Genomic DNA, 23,645 nt, shown 5'->3' with positions numbered 1-23,645 from the left:
CCAGGGCCTGGGAGCATATCCACCTCTAATCTCCTTACTATCAGATCTGTACCTGATTAATACCCTTCCTTCTGAGAAGCACTCCTAATAGCTTTTCGGCACTACATAAAAAAAAAAGAAAAAAAAAGGGTCAGCTTAATTTCAAGCTGGTTTGATTGAAAACAAGTCCTTCCAATTTATTAACTTGGATATAAGTGATCTTTTTAACTTACGGACATAAAATAAAAAGCGCACAGCTGCTTGAGCTTTCCGGCATGCTGACAGCTGTGTCCCTGTTCACGTTCTGCTGATGAGAGGAGGAGGTTATGGAGTTGCCGCTGAGGGACACTGTCATTTAGTCTGTTACTCCTTCGCGCTTACAGCATCGTAATGCTGTAGAGTTATGGGGGTCAAGCGCAAGATCAAGCAGAATCTGCCTGGGTTGCAAAAAAAAAAAAAAAAAAAAAAGAGCAGCTAAACAACATGTTCTCTGTCAAAATCAGAGGAAAACTCTTGAAGGAAGCAAAATCTCTGCTGACGTGAGGCGGTGTATTCTCAATGGTGTATCCTTAATTCAACAGCCTCTTATAACCTAACACCTCGTCTATCACAATGTCTATGGGGCACGGAGGAAACATGATTATGCTTATCAATAATTCAGGAGATGTGTGTGCGCTCCGGCTCTTCGGTGCATTCATGTGTGATATGATGTCTTATCTGAATGGGCAGGTCCCTAACTTTGGTTTAGATCCCCCCTGTTTCTCCTTCTCTTTACCTTTTTGGTCCAACAGGCACCAGAAGGCAAAGAGAGCTGCTAGCATTAATTACGTTGCATGTTTATGTTATCAGGCAGGTCAAGCTTTTTCGTATAGTACCATTGAACACAAGGTTGTTTAAAAATGCTGTTCAAGAAAATAAAGCAATGGACATAAAGAAAATTAAAATAAAAACCGGTGTTGCATCGATATTGATACCAATATCGGACGGGGGCCCGATCCAGCATTAAAATAGGCGAGTACCAACAAATAGAGCACCGATGCGTCACTTGAACGCAGCCTTCTCTCTCCCGGCTAGTATTATACATGTTATATAAGTTCATGAAAGTTGCACTATTTTGGCATTTGAGAGCCAAAACTCAGGGTTTAAAAGAGATTTTTCAATAATTAATGTAATTTTACTGTCTTACTGTTGCACTACTATTAAACATGTTATAATTTCACGAATGTTGCACTATTTTGGCCTTTGAGAGCCAAAAGTTTATTCAACTATTGTCACCCATTCCAGGTAGGCAATAAAAAGTTCTACTACCCTAAGTAGTGTGCAGTTCTTCATATATACACACACACATCAATTACAAACAGATGGTATCGGTATCGGCCAATACTGCACAGCCAGGTATCGGGTATCGGTATTGGGGCCAAAAAAAATGGCATTGGCGCAACACTAATAAAAAACAAAAAATACATTAAGAGAAAAATTATGCATCACATAAAAGGAAAATAATAACATTGAAATCTAAATTTAGGGGAAAAAAAATAGCTTTTGTCTGAATAAAAGTGATTCAAGAATACAGCCTTGAGGAATCCCACTTGTACCATTTCGGTGTCTTTTGGCGGATATTAATATAACCACTCAAAGATCACAAGTCTGACAGACAAGAATCAATCTTCCTAGAACAGAAGATAATTTCAAAAAAATCTAGGTGAAATGGGATCTAAAATAAGACAGAGCAAGAGGGAATATGCTTCCCTACCTGGGATGTGTTTGGCCCAGCCGATGATGACCACCAGCTCGCGGTCAGCCAGGTCACACAGCGTGGTGAGAGCCTTGATGTCACTCTCTGGCATGGTCGGGTCAGGCATGGCATAGATCTTCTCTGGCTCAGCCACCAACAGGTGAGACACTATCTTTGTGACTGAAAATAGAGGAGGGGGCAGCAGCACGTCGAAGACAAGAAGAGGTCAGAGGTTTGCAAAGCTCACATGGTCACAGTACTAATGAACATGACAACACGATGCAGTCGGAGAAATGGTGCCGCCGCCTCATTCATTGAATTATTGTTGCAAATTAAAGTGAAGCTGAGTGAAAATGTGTCCTCCGGCATTCAGTTGTATATTACCGGTCACCTGCTCAGAGACTTAACATAATTCAGCTTTGGCCAGAACGGTACATGGCCTAGATTTCTGACCAATGATCTCTCTACTGTCCAAACATGGGAGCGACAGGGGAGCATGAATCCGTCTGGCCTAGAATTTGGCCTCAGCTTTTCCTGCACGCTGGCCGGGTGGATGAGGGGCGATGGAGGAGGGAGACAATGGGCTAGTGATGGAGCAGTACTCACGAGGCTTTTTGGTAGGAGGGGGGAGCGTCAAGCCCAGGTACGGGTTGTTTTCTGTGTCCAGCCTCCGCTTGTACTTCTGTCTGCCTCCTCTCACACGGTCCAGACGAACCCCTGGGACAGAGGAGATGAAAAGTACGTTTTGTTTTTTGTCGCAGAAGGAATTGAAGTAAAGTCGAATACTGGCAAATGTCTGGCAAAATTATTCATACTCCTTGAACTGTTTCACATTGTGTCACATTACAAGCCTGACATTTCTATGTATTTTAATGGCATTATCTGTGATAAACCAGCACAACCCTTAAAACACTAGGTGTCCATATTTTGCTATGGCTCGTTAGGTGAGTCCTTTTGCTAATTTAGGCTGAAATAAAGTATTTTGTTAGACCCTGAGGTCCTGTCAAAACTTACCCAAAACAAAGAAACTTGGGCTTGATTAATAAATATGATCAACCCCAACCCAATTTAAAGCAAATTTTAAACATATGTTAACATACTTATGCAGATGTTTTTTCCACTTTTAACATTTTCACGTTGTTTAGAGGGAAGGCAATATATTTATGTCAAAGTTTCTCTTGGGGATAAAGTAGTGAATAACTGAGGGGGAACTGATAGATCATAGAAAAACGTGGAAAAGACGTGGCGTTAATTTATATTCAGCCACCACGAGTAAATACTGGACGGTGAAATCTGTCTGTTATTCCCCGACAGGTTTTCCTCCAGGCATCCTGCTCTTTATTTAGCGCTGGCCACCTGCCTAGCAACTAAAAAGTTTATCTGTCCCTTGTGAAGAAATACATCGGGTTCAGAGTGACAAGAAGTAATATTTTTTTCCTCCAAATACAGTCTGTATGGTGAAAAGTTATAATTTTATTTTTATTTTTTTATCCAACTAGAGTCTTCCTCCACTTGTTTGCTGTGCTCCATTCATAACTTTTGGACGCTTGTAAGCAGGACATCTTTTGGCTTTCTTCTTTCATAAACGCCAGATTTGTGAAGTATGAAATCCACATTCTCCCACCTGAGATGTGGATCTCTGCAGCTCCTCCAGAGTCACCTTGGATCTCTTGGCTGCTTCTCTGATTAACGCTCTCATTGTCCGGCCTGTCAGCTTAGGTGCATGACCGTGTCTTGGCAGGTTTGCAGCGGCACCATACTCTTTCAATTTTCAGATGATTGATCATGCATTTTTTTAGATGTTCCTTGTTTGAGATGTTATTTTATAAGCTAACCCTGCTTTAAACTTCATCACAACTTCGTTCCTGGCCTGTCTTTTGTGTTGCTTAGCATTCACGAGGGCATTCAACAAACCTGTGATGCCTTTAAAGAACAACGAAATCTCTGTTGTGATAAATTACATACAGGTGGACTCACTATTTTATTTTTCTATTACTTTGTGTTGGTCTAACACATAAAATTCAAAGAAAATACATTGAGTTTGTGGATGTAATGTACAAAAGGCAGAACAATTCAAGGGGTATGAACACATTTCCTAATCACTGTACACACAGGCATTAAGTAGGTCAACAAAGGTAAAAGCTTTTCAGTAAATATTCTAGTTGCAACTCTAAATCAAAGATTACACTCCTTAGATCATGTATTTGAAAAGTGGTTTGTTTCACGCTTTTATCTAGGTGATGCAGAAAGGCTTGCCCGGTGGCATGTGTGTGTTGAAACGCATTCCTGAGCGTGTCTGTACGGCTGTGTCAGAGGCCTTGCTGCCTTCCCATATGTGGTCCATGCCTGGCTGGTCTACTGTGACACAGCTGAGCCCAGAGCAGGTCTAAACATATGAATATTTAATGCAGGGTCAATGATCTCACAGACTGGCCCTCTAATTATTTAGCTTTTGGGGTGAGGCAGGCTGCATACTAATTAGCTGCCAGCTACCTGCCTCTCCGCTCGCATCTGTGAGCTCAGGTGTGCTCTCCTCCGTATCCACAAAACAAAACAAAAAAAAACACAAGCCGGGGCTCCGAGCAACGACGCAGCCACACACATAACGTACAAAGCTCCCGCTGTCATACTGCAGATAGATAACTGGGTATTGCTTTCCCATAAAAGACCCCTATTTCACCCCTCTTTCACTGGAGCAGCTCGGAGGCCTTATCACCCCCAGCCACACGTAGGGGGCCAGGTTGCACACTGATACTGTAAATGTCAAGCCAACCTCATCATAACATAAGTTATTTATTATCTCATTAACTGATAAGGATGTTTCTATTCGGATGTCTTTTTTTTTATTCTATTAATTTTCAACATTGTTAACATATTTCATAGACGCCGTTCCTTTTTCTTTGATATCCCTGAGCAGGTATTTGGTTATTTAATGCAATTTCATGCGAGCATTTACATCCTGCATCCCCGTACTCGTGTGTCGTCGCTACTGCGAAACCTAAATCTTAATCCTGTCAGGAGGGAGAATCCTTTCAATCTGTATACATAATGTAACCCCCCTCAAACAAATTTAATATTAAAGGATGGATGGGAAAAGGCTCAATGAAATGCTCGCGGTGGAGGAGGAGTTAATTTGTCAGCTTCCTGCGTCCTCTGAGTGAAGAACGCCCGCAGCCGGAGCACTTCCTTGATGATTTCATCACTTTATAACAGGGAGGACGGTGTCAAATCCGGACATTGTGTGGCCACTGCAAATGAGCCTAATACAATTTACCCATCAGCAAGTGCTCTTGGAGAGGATGAGTTTGGATGTGCCCCATGCACAAACAACTGGAGGTCGCTCGGTGAATGGGAGGGAAGGAGAAAAATCAGATGAGCCAGACAGAAGTGATGGCCTTCATTTAGCAAAAAGGAACTCAACAGAATGTTTATGCAAAAATATCCAGATTTTGACCTCTTTTCAGACACGGACAAAGCTCCTCGCTCTGTTAATAAATTTCAGGGAGGTGCCAATAAAATCTATTACAATGCGCTGTGTCTTGTTAAAGGGTAACTCAGCCCCAAACCAACTTTTTTTTTTTTGCTAATAAACTATTAACCTTGTTGTTTTATAGTGCTGTCCACATATCCTGGTGAGTATTTTGACAATTTACTCGATATTTGTTTAAATCCTGCTTTGTGTATAAAACCGCCAGTGCGGTACCCTCCTAGAGTCACAACGGTGAAATTGCATTGGATTTTGTATCAATATTGCTATTGGTACAAAAGTTTTTGTGACATAATTTGGTGAAACTGATGTGTCGGCTGCTCTGCTTCTGTGTAGTACAAAAGCAGCTCTGTCTTGTGTCTCACTATTCAAGCAATTTTTAAGGTTAGCGATTAATTAACTTAGCATTCAGTTAGTGTAGCATTTATTTAGCTTTTACTAGTAGCCCAGACCACGTCCTGCTGTTTTCCTGGTTCACTGTATGAGATTGGGCGGAGAAAGGCTCTGGTATGGGGTAAAGTGTTTGTACCTCCAGAGACTTTCCACATTTTGTCGCAATTAAAAACACAAACTTTAGTGTTTTAATAAATATTAAAAAAAAAGAAGTAAAAAACAAAGCAACTGGACTAGTTTTCCGTAGTTGAAGACGTTTCGCTTCCTCTCCAGGAAGCTTTCTTAATTCAAAAAGTCTGGAGTAATGTGGAGTACCAAGCTTTATACTACTGCCAAACAAAGGCCTTGTAATGGATTAGATAACATGCAAATTCAACAGAAACAGGACCACTCCTTAGTAATGGGCGGACGATAAAGCCATTAAACCAATAGATTGAACCGAAACTGGTCCACTCCTCTGTAATGAGGAGTCGTTAGGGTTGTTATTGGCCTTGCTTGCAGGAACGATGTTTTGATCACCCGAATGAGGGTGAGAATTGAGGTGATGATTTTTTTGAATTGAGAAAGCTTCCTGGAGAGGAAGCGAAACGTCTTCAACTACGAAAAACAAGTCCAGTTGCTTTGTTTTTTACTTTTTTTTTGGAATGTCCATGACCTGGATGACTGAGAATCTTCGCCAGCATATTTTAATAAATATATCATTCTAACTTAGAAGTGAACCTTTGCTTCAGTCTCTAAAAGCCTCTTTTAGGTTTTCGTCCAGGATTGTCTTGAATTCAAGACACCATCTTCCCATCAGCTCAGTCCAGCTTTCCAATCCTGGCCGGAGCGTCCCCTCAGCATGATGCTGCCACCGCCTCGAGTTACTGTGTGGATGGTGTCCCCAGGGTAATGTGCAGTGTTGACTTTTGATCCTTAGATCCCAAACAGGTCACCGGTCCATCATATGGCAGCACAGAGACGCAGGACAAACAAGCATGCACGCACACTTTCATACCTGTGGACAACTTAGAGAGATCAGTTACCCTAAGAGTCATTGGATCTCTTCTTTGTAGCCTGGTATAAAGACTAGGAGAGTCTCTATCTTCGCTGCACTATGATATGGAGGTGAGTTGTTGTGGTTTTCTTTTATCCAGGTTCCCCCCAACTCACTTTCTGATTGGCTACACATCACGCTCAACAAGCGGCACGCTCGTTTGTCCTCTGGGGACACCACACAACAGGATATCGGGCAAAGTCGATCCAACATGTTGAATACCCCCCAATTTGAGGTCGTAGCGGTCCCGATGTCCTTCCAAGCACACTAGATCACTCTTAACACACCACACACGTACAGGAACATTTCACAAGATTATTTTTTATTTCTTAAGATAGTCGGAAGGGGAAGATTAGGGCAAAAATCAGGATAATTATCTTCCTGTGTGAACCTGCATTAACGCTTTTAACTTCTCCATAACCTGGCCTGTCTCAATATGTCCTTTACAGAAAAGCTGCATTTAGATTCAATTAAACACATTTGGATTAACTTATATGATTTCAGAAGGGGTTTGATTGCACTTGATTTTTATCTATGGGTGTCAAAGTAAGGGAGTTGAATACTTGCACATTTTACTTTTTGGATTTCTATACAAAATAAAAAAAAAACATGCGTAATTTCAATTCTAATTGACAATTATGTGTTACATGGGGTGCAAATATTTTTCCAAAGCACTGTAGCCGTATATTTCATTTTCTTATATAAATTAATTGATTCCCTAGAAACACAAATCTGATTAGGATTGTCTTTCAATTTCCTGACACTGACAACCTACTAACCTAATTACCCTAAATTCCCAACAGATGTTCATCCTTCCCAACAAGAACAAGCCTCCACACACACACATACACACATACACACACACCAGACATGAAAATCTCCTTTTTCCCCAAAATATAACAAGTACGCATTGGCCCTTTTGTTATCAAGAGTCAATTTCCCTGTTGCTCAGATAGTTTTTACTTGAGCCGTGGAAAATTCCTGCCATTGTCCATCGTGACGTCGCCACTTTCTACAGTTTCTTCCAGCTCTCCTGCTGAGACGGTGCTCCTGCCAGGTGACTGCGCTTCAACTCTCCGCGTTCCCTCTCTGCCAGCTGAGCTGCGTGAGCCGGGCGACGGAGGGTGGATGGGTGCCTCGTTTAATTACTACAGTCCTGGACATAATTAACAAATGGTGACAGGAATTAAAGCTCGGCACTAACCTGTCCCATTTTACTGTCCAGATAGAAGCAGAGAGCGGAAGAGTGATTATAGAGGCTTTCTTATATTTATTCATTTATCCGTCTTCTTGGAGGCTGTAGGGTGGAGTTGTTTTAGGTTTTTTGTGTTTTTTTTTGAGAGGCTCTGATTCTGATTGGTCTGTTGTTCTCCTTACAGAGTAAACAGTAAGTGTGTTGTAAAAGTGTAAAGAGAGCCGTGTACAGCTCTTTTAAGTCATCTTACTGTTTTATGGTCCACTGTACGGTGCAGTGAGGGTCGCAGCGGGTGAGCTCGGGTATCATCTCTTCAAAGAAAGCTGCTTGTGGAGGGGGCTTTTGGCCAAGGCGGCTGGCATTCGCACACGGATTAACACAGGCCTTGAGTTGGGGGCCGGGGCCAGCTGACCTAGGGCTCTTCTTTCTCTCCAAAAACAATAATAATCCCCCTTCAAGCACACTCCTACAAAAGGGCCTGTCTTCACTCACTTTGTGTGGAAAGCTATGGTAGGGGCCCTTATTTTGAGTCGCTCACCTGTTCGGAGCGTCTCTCCATTGGGGAAAGTGTCAGGATGTCTGGGATGGTTGGCAATGCCAAGGGGGGCTTAGGCAGACCCTATTTTAGCTGGGAAAATCAGAAGGCCACATGGCAAGGCATGGTGAACCTTGCCTTTCAAGGAAGCTGCTGCGCTAAACTGCCGTCAGCACTATTTCAAAGGGGCCCCCGTTGCCAGCTTTGAATGCTTGCAAGTGTGTCGCAGCATTTTTAATCAGGAGTGGTGATGAACGAGGGTAGTGGAAAATTGTCACGCATTGGCCCCGTCCTCATCTGCTGACCCCAGAGGCTGCCATAATGACGCCGTCGCCAGATACTCCATTTACAGGTTAGCTACAATATCTTGCTGAACTAGCATCCTCGCATGTGGATAATTTTAAAGAATAAAGGTGACTTAAGTCCCAATTGAGACGCAAAAAAGATCAAAAGCCATTTAAAGCAACTTTATAGGGATTTAAAACAGAATTTTGTTCCCTGGAGTTCTCTTTTTCTTAACAACATTGAATTCATCTAATATAGCTTTCAAATATACAGTGGGATTTCTTTGCATCTCAGCTTGAGCAGCAGGTCAGCTGTCATGAAATAGCAAATAAGCCTCAACAAATTCAGCATCTTTCAAATTCACCATCTATGTTCAGAAGAGAACATCACAATGATCCCACTGCAAACCCAAATGTACACATCTTAGGGGAATATATCAGTAAACAGAGTCTCAGTATGAATCTAGCTGGTCTGCGAAGACCTCAGAGGCTCGTTAGGGAACATTTAATGTATCCAAATATCCCAATAATACGCTAATGCATATAATATAGTATCCCAAGCATTGGACATCTCACAGAGAACTGTTCAGCTCATTATGAGATAATGGTGCAGACAGAAGGGGTAGAGAACAACAAAACATTGTCGTTCTCTTAAACTGTCAGGCCGGCAAAAAAATGTTTATTCATGCAATCCGTTTTAGCTTCATGGAAGAAAACCAGGGTAGTGGCAGCATAGCGCTGTGGCGATACGTTTCTTCAACAGGGCTTTGGTAACTCTGGGGGAGCTGCACAGACCTTAGCTTAGGTGGAAGAGTGGCAAGAAAAAGGCCAGTGTTGAAAGAAAGCCTTATAAGAAGTCCCATTTGCTGTTTGCCACAAGTCATGTAGGGAAAATAATTAGACCTTTTTCCTACATGCAAAATGAGAACCTAAAACTTTACATCCCCCTGGACACAGCATGCTGACCCTGAAATATGGTAGTGGCAGCATCATGCTGTGGAGATGCTTTTCTTAAGAGGCTTGGTTAAAGTTAAATGCAGGGCAATCGTAGAGGAAAACCTGGAACCTGAACACGCTTGAGACTGGAGCTAAGGTTCCCCTTCCAGCAGGGCTGGATCCAAAAGCATACAGCCAAAGCTACAACGACTTGGTTTAACTCAAGGAAGAGTCAAAAGTCTAGACCTAAATCCAAAAGAACATCGGTGGCAAGACTTGGAAACCGATGATCAAAGATGCCCCAAATACAATCTGGTTGAATGTGAGAAACTTTGCAGAGAAGAATAGGCAAAAGATTTGCTGATGTAACTCCTCTTTTACCTTTCTTTCGCTTTGTGTTGCTCTGTCACATAAAGACCAAAAAAAAATCCACTCAGGTTTGTTGTTGAGTGTGAAGACTTTTGCAAAGCACTGCATCTCACGGGTCTGACTAAACCCTCACTTGGTAACAATAAATCTGTCAAAGCAAATGGTGAGCAATTATACAACTGAAATACGTCAGCAATTAATGTAGAAGGATTTAGTTTGGCTTGTATACACCGATGCGTGTGGAGGAGTCTCTGTCTAAGTGAGACACAGGGAAAGGAAAGGAACAGAGCGACTGCCACCACATAATGTCAATGTAATCTCTCAATACTATCTTTTCTCCTCTCTTTCTCTAAGCTCTGATCCCTTCCCATTGATCAGAGGAAAAAACCTGTTGCCCCTGACATTTGATTCTCGTATCGATCACGTCCTCCTTTATACAGTCAAAGGAAAGTGCAGCAACTAAACACGGAGTTCAGGCAGCTTTCTTGTAATTCCTGTAATCCGGCTGCTGATCTTTAGCAGGCTGCCTTCTCTATATGTCTCTTGCTACACTTTCAGATACAACAAAAAAAATAAAAATATGATGGCTTTAGCCGATACAACTGAGTGTTAGACATATCATTCATGTGTTACGATCCTTCGGTGTTTGGGTTTCTTTTGGGGCTCCTTCTTCAATATTTAGTTGTTTATGTTATCTCAGGTGCCCTGCGACAGACTGGCGACCTGTCCAGGGTGTACCCTGCCTCTCGCCCAGTGAACGCTGGAGATAGGCACCAGCACCCCCCGCGACCCCATGAGGGATAAGCGGTTTGGAAAATGGATGGATGGATGGATGGGTTATCTCAGGTGTTGCCATACAAGTTAATCCCTTTGTGTTTATATGCTGGTGAAGATTCTCAGTCATCCAGGTCATGGTCATTCCAAAAAAAAAGTAAAAAACAAAGCAACTGGACTTGTTTTCCGTAGTTGAAGACGTTTCGCTTCCTCTCCAGGAAGGTTTTTCAATTCAAAAAATTGAAAATTCAAAAAAAAATTTGAATTGAGAAAGCTTGCTGGAGAGGAAGCGAAACGTCTTCAACTACGGAAAACAAGTCCAGTTGCTTTGTTTTTTTACCCTTTTTTTGGAATGTCCTTTGTGTTTACTTTCTTGGTCCATTCTTGTGTTCTTTCTTTTTACATTTGGATTTATTTTTGATAGATCTCTGTTGGACTTTTCTCCTTGGTTTTACAGCTTCCTCGAGTCTTAGTTCAGCTCCACTCTTGTTAGTATCCCTGGTTCACTTTGGCATCAGTTGCTCCACCTTATCCCCCGATTAAAGCACCTGTATTATGTGTCATTCTCCAGTCGTCCCTCAGTATATTCTCTCTCTGGTTCTCATGGTTCATTGCAGGATTCTTCCGTTCTCCTGCCATGCAATTTCTCCATTAGTCTGCCTGTCCTTTATGCTCCTGTTGTCCTTGTGCCACACCACCTGTAGGTTTTCTATTCTCACTCTTAAAAAGCGTCATGTCTGCACTTGGGTCCTCTTCTATCCCCCGAAGCACGACAGCATCTTAACTGTGGTGAAAACCTTTTCGCTATTTTAAAACGGATTAATAGTTTAATAAGTTATATTTAGGTGATTCTTTCCATTGTGACACAATGTGACCTTTCTTCAGTAATTAAAGTAAGCGGCATCCTCAGTCACATGAACAGCAGCCATCTCCACATGATGAGCTCGAGCCTGGTGTTGAGCCGACTGCTTCACAGAGCTTACAGCGGACACAGACTGTGTGTTATTGTTTCCCTCCAGCCCCCGTTAAAGCACTGAGCCCCAAAATAGAGCTCAAGAAAAGAAAATCTACTGCTCCGCTATATATAAGTCACGGGAAATGCTTTTAATAATCGTGGTTAAAATCAATAAATTGCGAGTGGTTTATGATGCCTTCAGCGTTAATCTTCAATCACACCCTGACAATAGCTGCGGCTTTGTGATGAGGAGGACTATGTAAAAGAGGAGAGTGATTCTCGCTCTGCTAATACGCTGAATTCACAGAAGACTGTATTAAAACCCGAGGCTTAGCTGAAGCGTGAATATCTTAGTTTTACACTCTTTTTACTTTGACCCGACACTGGTCATTCATTTATAGTCGTGGCCACATATTTTTGTAGTCTCTTATTCTCCAGAATGATATATTGGCATAAATTTTTCATCAGATAGTAATGCGATTACTCTGTCTTTCTGGCACTGAGGCTTTATCTGGCCGAATGCAGTCCAGGAGATTCTGTTACTGTGCTGCAGATCCATACGGGCTACCACTCTGGATCCGGCCGCTCATTGAACGTATGTGCATCTATAAATCCTGCTGTCTCGTGGCAGAATAATGGGAGGAAGAAAACGGGGCTCTTTCAACTCTTGAGTTCGGCACACAATTTAAAAATGTAATTTTAAAAAGAATATTGTAGCCATCTGGGTATTTTGGCCAATATGAAACAACACAGTCTAAAAAAAATACATTAATTTAGCAAAAATATTTCATAAAACATTGATCTTAATCAAGTGTGATGCAAGTTTAGGGGGATTGAATATTTGTCACTTTTCCACCACACTGTCTTATGTTTACCATAAGGTTTGCGCTGGGGAAAAAACAGGCCGTGGTCAACATAATTGCTACATTTGCACAGTAAAATCACATTTATTTATGTATGTAAATTGTATTTATTATTTTAAGCATTCTTAGGGGAAACCCATTTGTTTCTCTGACTGTAATAACACGAGAACTACAGATTAAGTGTGTAATGTTCTCATGTGATAGATTAGTTTAAAAAAAGTTACTAAAGGTGTGAAAATATTGCATTGCTACAACACACCCAAACAGGTTTATTGCATCTCATGCATCTGTTTAAAAATTTGATGCAAGCTTCTTAGTTTTAATAATAAGAGCAACACAAATATACATTACAGTCTTAAGGAGTAAAATAAATAAAGCAAGAAATGGTTTTGCATATTCTCATAATACAAAGATTGTAGATATTAAGCTGAGCCGTTTACTGTTGCAGTCAGAAGCTAACATAACTATGACTGTCATATTAACTTTGATCTTTTATAGATGCATTTTTAAAAAGTGTTTATTTTTTCAGGGTGGGCCGATGATAAGACAAACATGCTCCATTAATTTAAAGTAGTAAGTAGAACTTGCTTTTAAGGTTAGTCCCTAACGTCTCTGTATAGTTAAACCTTTTAAAACCAACAGCGTAACGCTAGCCTGCTTTGGGAGTTTGGGATCACCGTCCTGCTGGGATATCCAAATGTGTCCAAGTTGAACTTATTAGCTGAACTTATTTTAGTTAATTTACTATACAGCACAAATGTACAAGAGGTGCCATCTTAAGAAAAACAGATTCAATTTGTATGCAGAACCAGATTGCAAATTCTATCATCTGAACAGAATAAGTTTCAATTAAACGATTCTATTCAAATAAATGTTTTTCGGGAGTTAAAATGCTAAACGGTCAGGTTCAGTTTATTAAACCAATTGATAAGAAATGTTTCTGTTTAAGGAAACCCAGCCAACCACATCCAGTCTCTGACTTTGCAGCAATCAGTCGTCCTGATGGAGAATATGGCGACAACGGGTAGTTGATTGCACTGAGTTGCTGACCCAACCTGGAGATCTGACGGTAGTCCAACGTACCACTACTACTGGCAGCAAAACAAAACACATCATGCCACTGCCACCACCACACCAGTGTGGACTGTCCTTCAAGCCGTTACCAGTTTATGGCCAGCTTGAGTCTTGCTGGGTTCCAGGACGGCTCCAGACCATTCTAATGAATTTTCTCTCATCTGATGTCGGCGATTTTAATCCGATGAGTGAAATTTGAATTGTGGTGTTTCCACAAGATAGTGACCAAAACATGCATTAAAAATAGTTTTGGAAAAGATAAAGCAGGCTAGAAGTTTGGCTGAACCAAATAATACTCATATCTATGAAATATACTTAAATATTGGTGCTGTAAAAATCAACAATTTTAAATGAACTCTATTGATTTTGTTAAGAAGAGTGGTCAGATTTCCAGCCCGAATTAAACCAGAAACTACTAAAAAGCATCAAGTTTAACTGCAATTTGCAAAGAGACTTTTTTATGAAAGAAGAACGAGTGAATAAATAATTTTGAAACCTAACATGAATATAAATACTTTTCATCAATAATCAATAATCCTTAAAGCATCAACTGTGATATTTTATCTTTAAACCCTATGTTATAGCATCTAAGCAGTGAGAACCAATAAAGAAGTCAGGCAGGTGAGGATGTTTAATGCAGTGAAAGGAGAGAGGTGCCTCCCCTAAAATAGCAGCCAAGACTCAGGGTCTCTGGGGGGTCCAGCTAGTGGTGATATTTAGTGGGAGAGAAACCGTGGCCAGACAAATCCATCTGGAGCATGTTTAATTGTCACTGAATTCCCTGATGGCGTGACTTAAACAAAATCCACAGGAAGAGAGCTGAGATGTTCGGAAAACATTTAGTGGATCAATATGCCAGGGAGAGCTGAGGCTGTGGCGGGCGTTTGCTGAGGGACCCGGCGTGAGCCTTTCCAAGTGGAATACTGTTACATTTCTGTTACTCAGACAGCAGGAGCAACCTATTCAGCATATTTCTGTCCCCAGCTCAACTGCACATTATTTACTGCTGTGTAGGTAGAGGGAGGACAAAGGGTTGTGTTGTGGAGCACGAGAGAAACACAGCGGGGCCGATTGCTGCAGCGATCAGGGATGTAACAAGGCAGTTTATCCTGAACGTGAGGGGTGCGATGTTAGAGATGCTAGTGTCGATGTGTGTAAAATTAATAAAAAATGTTCTTACTCTTCTTACCTTCTTTGAGCATCCCCACTTTGAGGCATTTCATGAAGCGACAAGCCTGACATGATTTGCGTCTCCGTTTTGTGATCTCACATTCGTTTGTGGCGGGACAGCTGTACTCTATGTTACCTGGGAAGCACAAAAAGCAGCAGGTTAGGACAGAAAAAAAAATTTAATAAAATTTGGCTACAGAGTCATGTAATAGCATTTTTCTACTGATATCATCCATGTTACTAGCGTTAAAGATATGTGCTGCTAAGTCATATTTTGCCGTCATATTAACTTTTTGTAAAATAAATTTGTCACTCGTGTCAAAGTATAAAAAGTTTTAAATGTTATGTTTTTAAATACACAAAAAATGTTTTGTCCTGTTTGTACACTTTGAAATTCTTTTTAATGAGATGCCTGAGGAAGTGAAACCAGTTTTCTTCAGCTGTATGGACTATAGTAACACCATGCTTCCACTTATTGTTGCACACTAATAAACTGGCCTAAAAAAGGTTACTTTACTTTTCCTATGCGCACAAAAATGACTAATTCAGACGTTTTTGGAAATACACGAACTTGCAGAAAAAAAGGTACAGCTATGGTATTACAACAGAAACTACAGCCTTGCTGTTTCCTATTTTGTCATGTATGCTGACATGTGTCATGCAAGACTAAACATGAGGAAATTATTCTAATTTGGTGGTTCATGACATCCCCCCATGTCTTTGGTTTTGAATAGTGTATTTGAACTGGTATAAAGAGTGTGGATTTTACAATTTTTAACTGTTCCTTGTGGGTAACTTACTTTTTTGTTGTGTTTTCCATATTGAAGGATCAACAAACTACCTGGAGATGAAGTTCCCACCCTCTATGACTGTCCCTGAGTGGTCAGAAAGGTATTAACCCAATTAATCAGAAAAGCACATCATCCCATTCGTTGCACTTTTGGTCTCAAGCATCCAGCATTCAGAGGCGAGAGAATCAGCCCAGCTACAGTGTTTGGATCAGATTGAGTAATGTTGCGATTGGGTAGTTGCTGCAACATTCGGATAGCAGTGTGCAAAGGCTTTAGCAGTGGTGCACATGTAAAGTGTACATACCATGTGAGAGAAAAGAAGCTCCAACCATAAGATCAATAGGTATAGGGACTATATTTGTGTAGGTTTGATATTTGTAATTATTTTGAAGGTAGACTGATGTCAAGTCACGTTGAGTTTGCAGGAAATCCTCAGAGTGGTGGAAGGCAAACAGCCAGTCACACTCCCCGCCGGTTTTAGCTGATATAAGCTATTTAAAACGGAGACTCAAAATGTTCATGTTGTTACAATACAATCAATATTAACTGTCTATACTTTCTCAAACGACTGTTGCTAAATTTGTTGCCGTGTTCTTAGTCAAATAACACCCATGTTACTGTGACAAAGCTACGTGAATGGAGATAGATGCCTGTAACAATCAACGTGCTCAGCTGATCATGAGCCGGTGGATAATTTCAAAGCAACTACGGGATCTGGGAACCATCAAAAATTTACCAATGTACAATCGCACAAATGATGGCCCTGGGAAAAAACCAAAATGCTGATGCCACTCTTGGCAAACTTATTGCGGACTGACAAGTCACAAACGATCAGGTGGTTTAATACTGGCAGCAGCCTCAACTACCCCTATGGCATAGTATCATGGAAGCTAATAAAATGGCAAAAAAAATTAATAAGAGTCTCTTATGAAAGTTTAGACATTAATTACTCACTTTTATAGAGCTGTATCCCACAGATATGAACATTTAAAGTTTGAGTCATTTTAAACTGCTAAAAGTAGCTTTAATGTTTTGCCGGTTTGACTAGTTTTTAACAAGCAATACCTTCACCTTTCTGTAAACTCACTGTGATACATCTGAAAACTAACGTGATCAGCACTAATACAGAGAAGACCTCCAAAGAATCTCACTTCAACCTAGTCTGACTGTGCCATTAATTCACCTGTTTTAAAACTAACGTTGATAAGCTAAGACCCCCTTGTCTGTTGATCACGGGCTTCTTGCAGTTGTGTTACTCTTTATAGAGCAGAATGACAAAAATAAATAATATTGTGCTCAGTGTCTAAAAATTATCTCTAAATGTGGTCGTTTAAGCTGTATGTTTGTACTAGTCAATGTGGAAAAATGTAAAACACTAAAAAACAGATATAGTATAATGGATAACATTAAAATAGCTTCTGAGACCCACCAATTATTTGTTTGTCCTCTGTGGAGGACTGATGTCATTTTGTGGGGGGGAGGGGGGGGGGGCTAAGAGAGAAGATGCACTGCCCTTTCAAAATGGTGGAAATCCCTGCACCAACATGTTGGCAGCAAGGGAGGTATGTGATCAACTATCTAAAGAAGGCATTTCCTATTGTGAAAGCCCTACCTTTAGTAAAATTTAAGAAATGTACAACAATCTTAAGTTTTATTCAGTGTCCTTTCTATAGGACAGCAGGACTTGCTTTTTTTATGAGGACCAAGTGAGGCAAGCTAGAGTTTAACTGAGGATTGTGGAAGAGGAGTGGGACATCAAGCTCTCAGGAAATGATGAGGAGGAAGGCCAGGTAGTGGAGCAGGAAGTTAAAAGCTCAGAGGAAGATGTAACGGCTTCTGAGAATCTTGAACAGGAACAAAGTAAAGCCCTTCCAGCCAATATGAATGATAAGCAATGTGTAACCTAGGACTGTATAATTTGTGGAAATAGAAATTTATATATATAAAAAAAATACATATCCTACACATAGTGCAAAAAAGGCTGTCCTAATCTGCCAGGACCAAGGATGGGTCTGTGTAGACAAGCAGGTTATTCCTTTCACTTGTCAGCTCCCTGTTCATCTGTTTATACCAAGAAAACCAAATCCAACAAAGGACTGAAAGCATTATTGCTCTCAGACATAATGGTCTGGTGCTGAATTTGGAGATTTATGAAGGTAGCAAAACATTCAGAGATCTGCTGCTGGGAATTTTTAGGAGTTTGTGCCATCCGAGCGATGGCACAAACTCTTCTAAGAGGAAGACATCTGTACCTTGGATACCCTATAAACAAATTGTTTTCTGGTAACAGGAAAACTATTCTAAAAAAAAAAGAGAATCTCTGCATAGTCCAAGTCAAAGATTTCAGACGATGAAAACGCTAGAAGAACAAGGTAGGGGAAGATCCAAAATGGTTGTCTGAAATGGTTTTCAGAACAATAAGGTGGTTCTGATGGCCTCCACTGTCAATCAGGTAAAACCCGAGTACAGATGCAGAAGGAGCTCATCCAAAGAAAGGCCCCATGTTCTTGTGTCCAGACCTGCTCTTATAGCCGAGTACAACAAAAATAGACATGGGGTAGATTGTGCGACCAAACGATAAGATTTTACCAAATGTTGAGCCACAAATAAAAATAGCATTTTCTGTCATGCTTGTCTGCTACAAAGAGCCATACTGAGCACAGGTCAGAGCAACAAGTGTCTGGGAAATATCTGCATCCAAATATTGCAGATATGTTGACTTTATGTGGCCACTGGCTAAAAAACTGATTGCTCAGGCACAGAGTAGTCCAGCTTTGCAGGTTGACCATGGAACACATATTTATATATATTTCTCTTTATGATCATAAATAAATTTAAAAAAGCATTTAGAAACTGAATTTTTTGTGTCTCTGTTCTGTCTTCTGTAACCCCAGTCGGTCGAGGCAGATGACCGTTCATACTGAGCCCGGTTCTGCCGGAGGTTTTTTTTTCCCGTTAATGGGTGGTTTTTCTTCCCACTGTCGCTTCATGCTTGCTCAGTATGAGGGATTGCTGCAAAGCCATGTACAATGCAGATGACTCTTCCTGTGGCTCTACGCTTCCCCAGGAGTGAATGCTGCTTGTCGGGACTTTGATGCAATCAACTGGTTTCCTTATATAGGACATTTTTGACCAATCTGTATAATCTGACCCAATCTGTATAATATGATTGAACTTGACTTTGTAAAGTGCCTTGAGATGACATGTTTCATGATTTGGCGCTATATAAATAAAATTGAATTGAATTGAATTGAATTTATCTGGTTTAACTTTTCACTCCTCAAGTTTATAGCAAGGAAGAACCAATGTTGAGTGGAGAAGACATTTAAAGACACCTAAATAAATAACATTTGGGTCTCAGAAGGTTAGGCTATAATAATTTAGCAGCAGTAGAATTAATAGATAGCTGATTTTGAGGTTTAAATAAAATAATTTGAGCATGTTATTCATTTCAGTTGTGGATTGTCATGTAAATACAGCATAACTGATATTTGTACTCAAGGTTTTCATGTGAGTATCTCATACCAGCCCATAGCAAGTAGCCAAGTGGCTCAGGTGTTGTTGTTTTTTTTAAATGAATACCTTCCAGGACAGACGACCAAAGGACAAGGAGAGGAGGAGCTAAAGTGCATGAGCAGGGAGCAGGGTAAAGCTACACTGGTCCTTAAGGACCGTTCAGTGGATGCCGCCCGGTCCAACTCTAAATTGGCCTCATTAATTCTGTACATGTCCCCTCCAGGCCCCAGCGTGGGCCATGTCTCCCTCCACTTGTGCTCACGGGGGCTCTGCTACTGCCTCAATAGCATGCTAGAGAGCCAGACACACTGCCCCCGACCACTTTCCATAATACTCCTGCAGACCCAAACCTGTTGTTACCACTGTTGCTATTGTTGACTATTTACATAGTGTGCAGCCAAGAGGCCTTATGCATTATTCAGCTGCGCCGTCTTGAAAAGAGTTTCATAGCTGCACAATAAAAGAGACTGCACTGCTCTAGCATTAGTAACAGAAAGGGCAGGGTATGTAAGGGAGTTACTCGGTCTCTGCACGTCTCCCTGCATTTTATTGTATTCAGGGGATTTCAATAATGGGTTTCAGTGTAATAGTTCCTTCAAGAATAGGAATTTGAATCATCTTCATCCTGAGGAGACTTTCAGCTTTAAAGCGGTTGACATTGAAATATTTTTGAACTTTACTTGAGTCATTTATAAACTCAAGCAGCTCTTTTTCTTCCCACACAAACACATGCAGATTGCATCCCAACATCTCCGAGCTGCTCTGACCCTCACTCCGCATTTCTGTAAGGAAACTGCGTAATATTCCGCCAGCGTTCCTCCACTAGCCCTTCAACACCCTTTGACAACTTATGCAATTATGTTAACATTATTGGACAGATCAGGAGGAGGGTCCCAAGATGTTATAAATAATTAGAAATTCCTCTTTTTATCTGGGTTAGAAATCATTATGCTAATTCCCATCATCTCTTTGGGATTGGGGTAAATAAAGGTGTGAGAGAGGCGGCTGATGAGCTCTGATTGCCTTTCCTCTGTCTGTTTTTCTCTGTTGTCATAGCAGAACACACCATAATAATCCAATTCATTTCCCTCCAGGGCGGGGGGAGGAGACAATCACCGCAGTCCTGGAGGGACTTCAAACTTGGGTCTTTTGTGCTTCCACATATACACTAACCAATCAGCAGATTTCTTGTGCTGCAGGTGGATTTGATTGGCCAAACACAGCACAGTGTGACAGTGTGTCCTTTTTGTTTTCCACACCTAGTGGTAAACCACGGCCCCTTTGATGCCACAGAAACAAAAACACAGTGCTGTGTCCACCTGTCCTTTCAAGCTCCTTGCTCATCTGATGTTCTGCTCAGAGGGGGCTTCTCATCTCTCACTGCAGAGCCAAGGCTGGATTAACTAATTCTTCGCGTCTGTGTTTGATTTATTTTTAGAGCCGGGAGTGTTTCGGTATCACTACACAGACTGTCTCTGTGAAGTCATAACATGACCCAAAATACCCTCCAACTTAAATTAGTGTTAAAATACAAACAGTTCCCTCAGGAACTGAGGGGATAAATTCATATATTAAAAAACATACATATAAATGTTGTGTTTTTATTTTTAACTGATATAATAAAACTATATTGTTGCTTTCTGTAGTCCAATAATTATTGTCTCGGTTTGAGAATCAAACTAAACAGTTTGACTCTTTTGATTTCAGTCATTGAAGTTCACAAGATTGAGTTCATTTCCAGACCCTGAAAAGTGATGTTTTGCGAACAGAACAGGTTAATGAATTAACAACTTTTTTCTACATTCTTAGCATTAAGGTGGATTATCTATTTTGCATACATTGTCAACATTGGCAAGCCCATTCCTCAGCACACAGTTCTAGATTTTATGTTAGAGGTGCAATGAGTTCAGAACATTAAAATGCTACATTTCTTGTTATGCAGCTGCTGTCAGGATGCAACTTGGTCTGGTTGTATCAGTTTATGCTATCATCAGGAGCTCTGGAGATTAGAGCCATTGCTTTAAACTTGAAAATCTGTATCTATGCCTAATCATTTTATTTTGAAGTAATAAAGGAAGTAGTTCTTGAGTTGCTCTAGTGCTAATGACACTCCGATATATTAACATTACAGTTGCCTCTGACACATTTGGAGCTTTTAAATGTTTGTGGGTACGCAGGCAAAAAAGAAGAAGAAAAGAAACGATGATCCAGTGAGAGAAAATACAAACAAAAACAGTCAGAGTACTCTGACTGGCTAACCGTTAGCCACTGACTACGGAAAAGTTAGCATCTGCTTTGGAGCTCTTGGTGCTGAACTAAAAGGCTACTTAGGAGTTTGGGGGAAATCTGGACTGCAAGCATGCATATTATGGTCAAAATCTAAAATCCATGATGTGCTCTAATTCTGTACTGACCAGAATTGATTTTAAATACATTTTTTTGCTGAATTGTTTGTTCTATGATTGAAAACATTATTTTGACTTTAGGATCATCTTAGATTAATACAAAAATAGCAATATATGATAATTTTTTCCATTTTTTTTTACTGAATACTTCATTTTATTATTGTGTACTTTGATACATGATGTAAAATGTACAAGGGATGACAGAAAAGTTTTTAAAATTTACATTTAAAAAATTTATTTGTTCTGAAATATCTTTTTTTTATCAGTTTTCTGGTGATATTTTTTTCCAACCCCGAAGAAAGACGCTTCCCTTCACTGCGACGCTGCCTCTGCCCGCGTGGGGTCACCCTAGAGCCGCTGCAGCAGGATATCAAAAAAGAGCAGCAGCTGTAACTGTGTAGATTAGGTGCTAAAAGAGCCACTTTGTCTCAACTTTTAGCTCTGCCTCACATCAGATCATCTGCCAATACCATATAACATAGAAAGGACTCCTGGATCAATGTGTGCTTCTGTGCTTTTTTGTGTCTTCTCTAACCCCCAGTCGGTCGAGGCAGATGGCCGTTCACACTGAGCCTGGTTTTGGTTCTGTTGGAGGTTTTCCTCCTTGTTAAAGGGTAGTTTTCCTCTCCACTGTCGCTTCATGCATGCTCAGTATGAGAGATTGCTGCAAAGCCATCAACAATGCAGACGACTGTCCCTGTGGCTCTATGCTCTTTCAGGAGGAGTGAATGCTGCTTGTCAAGACTTGATGCAATCTACTGGGTTTCTTTAGATATGAAACTTTTTGACCAATCTGTATGATTTGATTGAATTTGACTGGCTATTTAAATAAAATCAAATTGAATTGAATCACCACTCATTGGGCGTGTTGTTTACTGGGCAGGTGGGACACAGTCTAGGTAGGTACGTCCTGGAAGGGGCAGGGCTCCCCCTAGGCCTGTGATGCCGCTTGTTTTCCAGGATCTTTGGGGGGGGGGGGGGGGGGGGGGTGGGACTGATTTTGATGAAGGAATAACATCATGACATTGTTAACAGCTTAAAAAGTAGATTTTTCACGACATAGTCCCTTTAATATAACATCAAGTTGGTGAAAACATGTTGGTAAAAGCATCCAACAAATTAAAACCTTACTCTACCATTTAGCTCAACTTGTGTTTTAAAGAAACTGTTCGGTGTAGAAGTGTCCAGTTTATCTTTAAATTCCCAAAGTGATTACAATTTTGAACAAGAGAAGAAGCAGCATCTTAAATTTAGCACCGGAGAAGAAGCTGTGAATCTGATAACACCTTCACCATGATAAGCCTGCAGGTTCGGCCATGTTTTCGTACTGTGCTTACAATGTTCATGACATCGGGGAGGGTCACCCCACACGCCACACCCTGGGTGTAGAGCCATGTCATCCTCTTGAAATGCTGCCACTTAATTTTTTTTTTTATTTTAAATGAGTGATATTCAGAAATATATACAGAAAGAGGGCGAACATGAAAAGGAAAGTTTCCTGTTCGCAAATAAAGCTCACTGATATGAAGCACTTTAACCCAAAAGGTCACACGCTCAGGTTTATCTGTTTTCAGAGAGGTTATAGTATAGTTACCAATAACATTACAGGGTGAAGGCAAAGGGGAAAAAAAAGATTTCCATCCTTTTTTCTCTCTTGATAAGTATCTGTCTCAATCTATTTTATGGCTTTTCAGGACCCATGCCAGGGCACAGGGGGGAAAGTCAGGTCTTGTAAGTAAATTACAGTAAAATGGCAGGTATTTCTCATCAAAATCTAAACTGACTTTTACAGGCTTACTGTCAAGGTCTATTACTTCACATAAAAGAGGGCCACCGAGTTCAGTTGGTTTTCAAGCAATTTTACACTTGGGTTCAAAATGGGAAGAAAACACGGTTCAATAAGGCATTTATGTTTTTGATTGGTGGAGCATGTGAGACGGGGCGATAGGGGGGCAATAAGTGGAGCAATGAGAACAGGGATATTTCTGGGATGGATGGAGATAAAGATTGACAGTAATTTGGGCCTGGCCTTGAGTAATGCAACTATCCCTACGTATAAGTTCAAGGGGCCTTTCACTGTATGAATAGGTGGCAGAAGATGGATTTGCCATCGGCTGTTGTTGAAAAGAAAGGGGCAACAGCTGAAGA

At 40.8% G+C, this 23,645-nt stretch overlaps 1 protein-coding gene across 7 annotated transcripts in view; it reads right to left on the bottom strand.

Annotated features, from left to right (window-relative positions):
* esrrb (estrogen-related receptor beta) overlaps positions 1 to 23,645 on the bottom strand; it is a 69,141-nt gene that overhangs the window by 19,388 nt on the left and 26,108 nt on the right. For 5 of the 7 annotated variants that reach the window (XM_036150353.1, XM_021309993.2, XM_021309996.2 and 2 more), the window contains 3 exons: positions 14,796 to 14,921; positions 2,321 to 2,431; positions 1,733 to 1,894 (listed from right to left, as the gene is read on the bottom strand). In XM_036150353.1, coding sequence (XP_036006246.1) covers positions 1,733 to 1,894; positions 2,321 to 2,431; positions 14,796 to 14,921 — 399 coding nt within the window. 7 annotated transcript variants of the gene reach the window in all.

Source organism: Fundulus heteroclitus, chromosome 19, assembly GCF_011125445.2.
Source record: "Fundulus heteroclitus isolate FHET01 chromosome 19, MU-UCD_Fhet_4.1, whole genome shotgun sequence".
Classification (NCBI taxonomy): Eukaryota; Metazoa; Chordata; class Actinopteri; order Cyprinodontiformes; family Fundulidae; genus Fundulus; species Fundulus heteroclitus.
The sequence above is the reverse complement of the archived record's forward strand: the minus strand, read 5'-3'. Positions and strand labels throughout refer to the sequence as shown.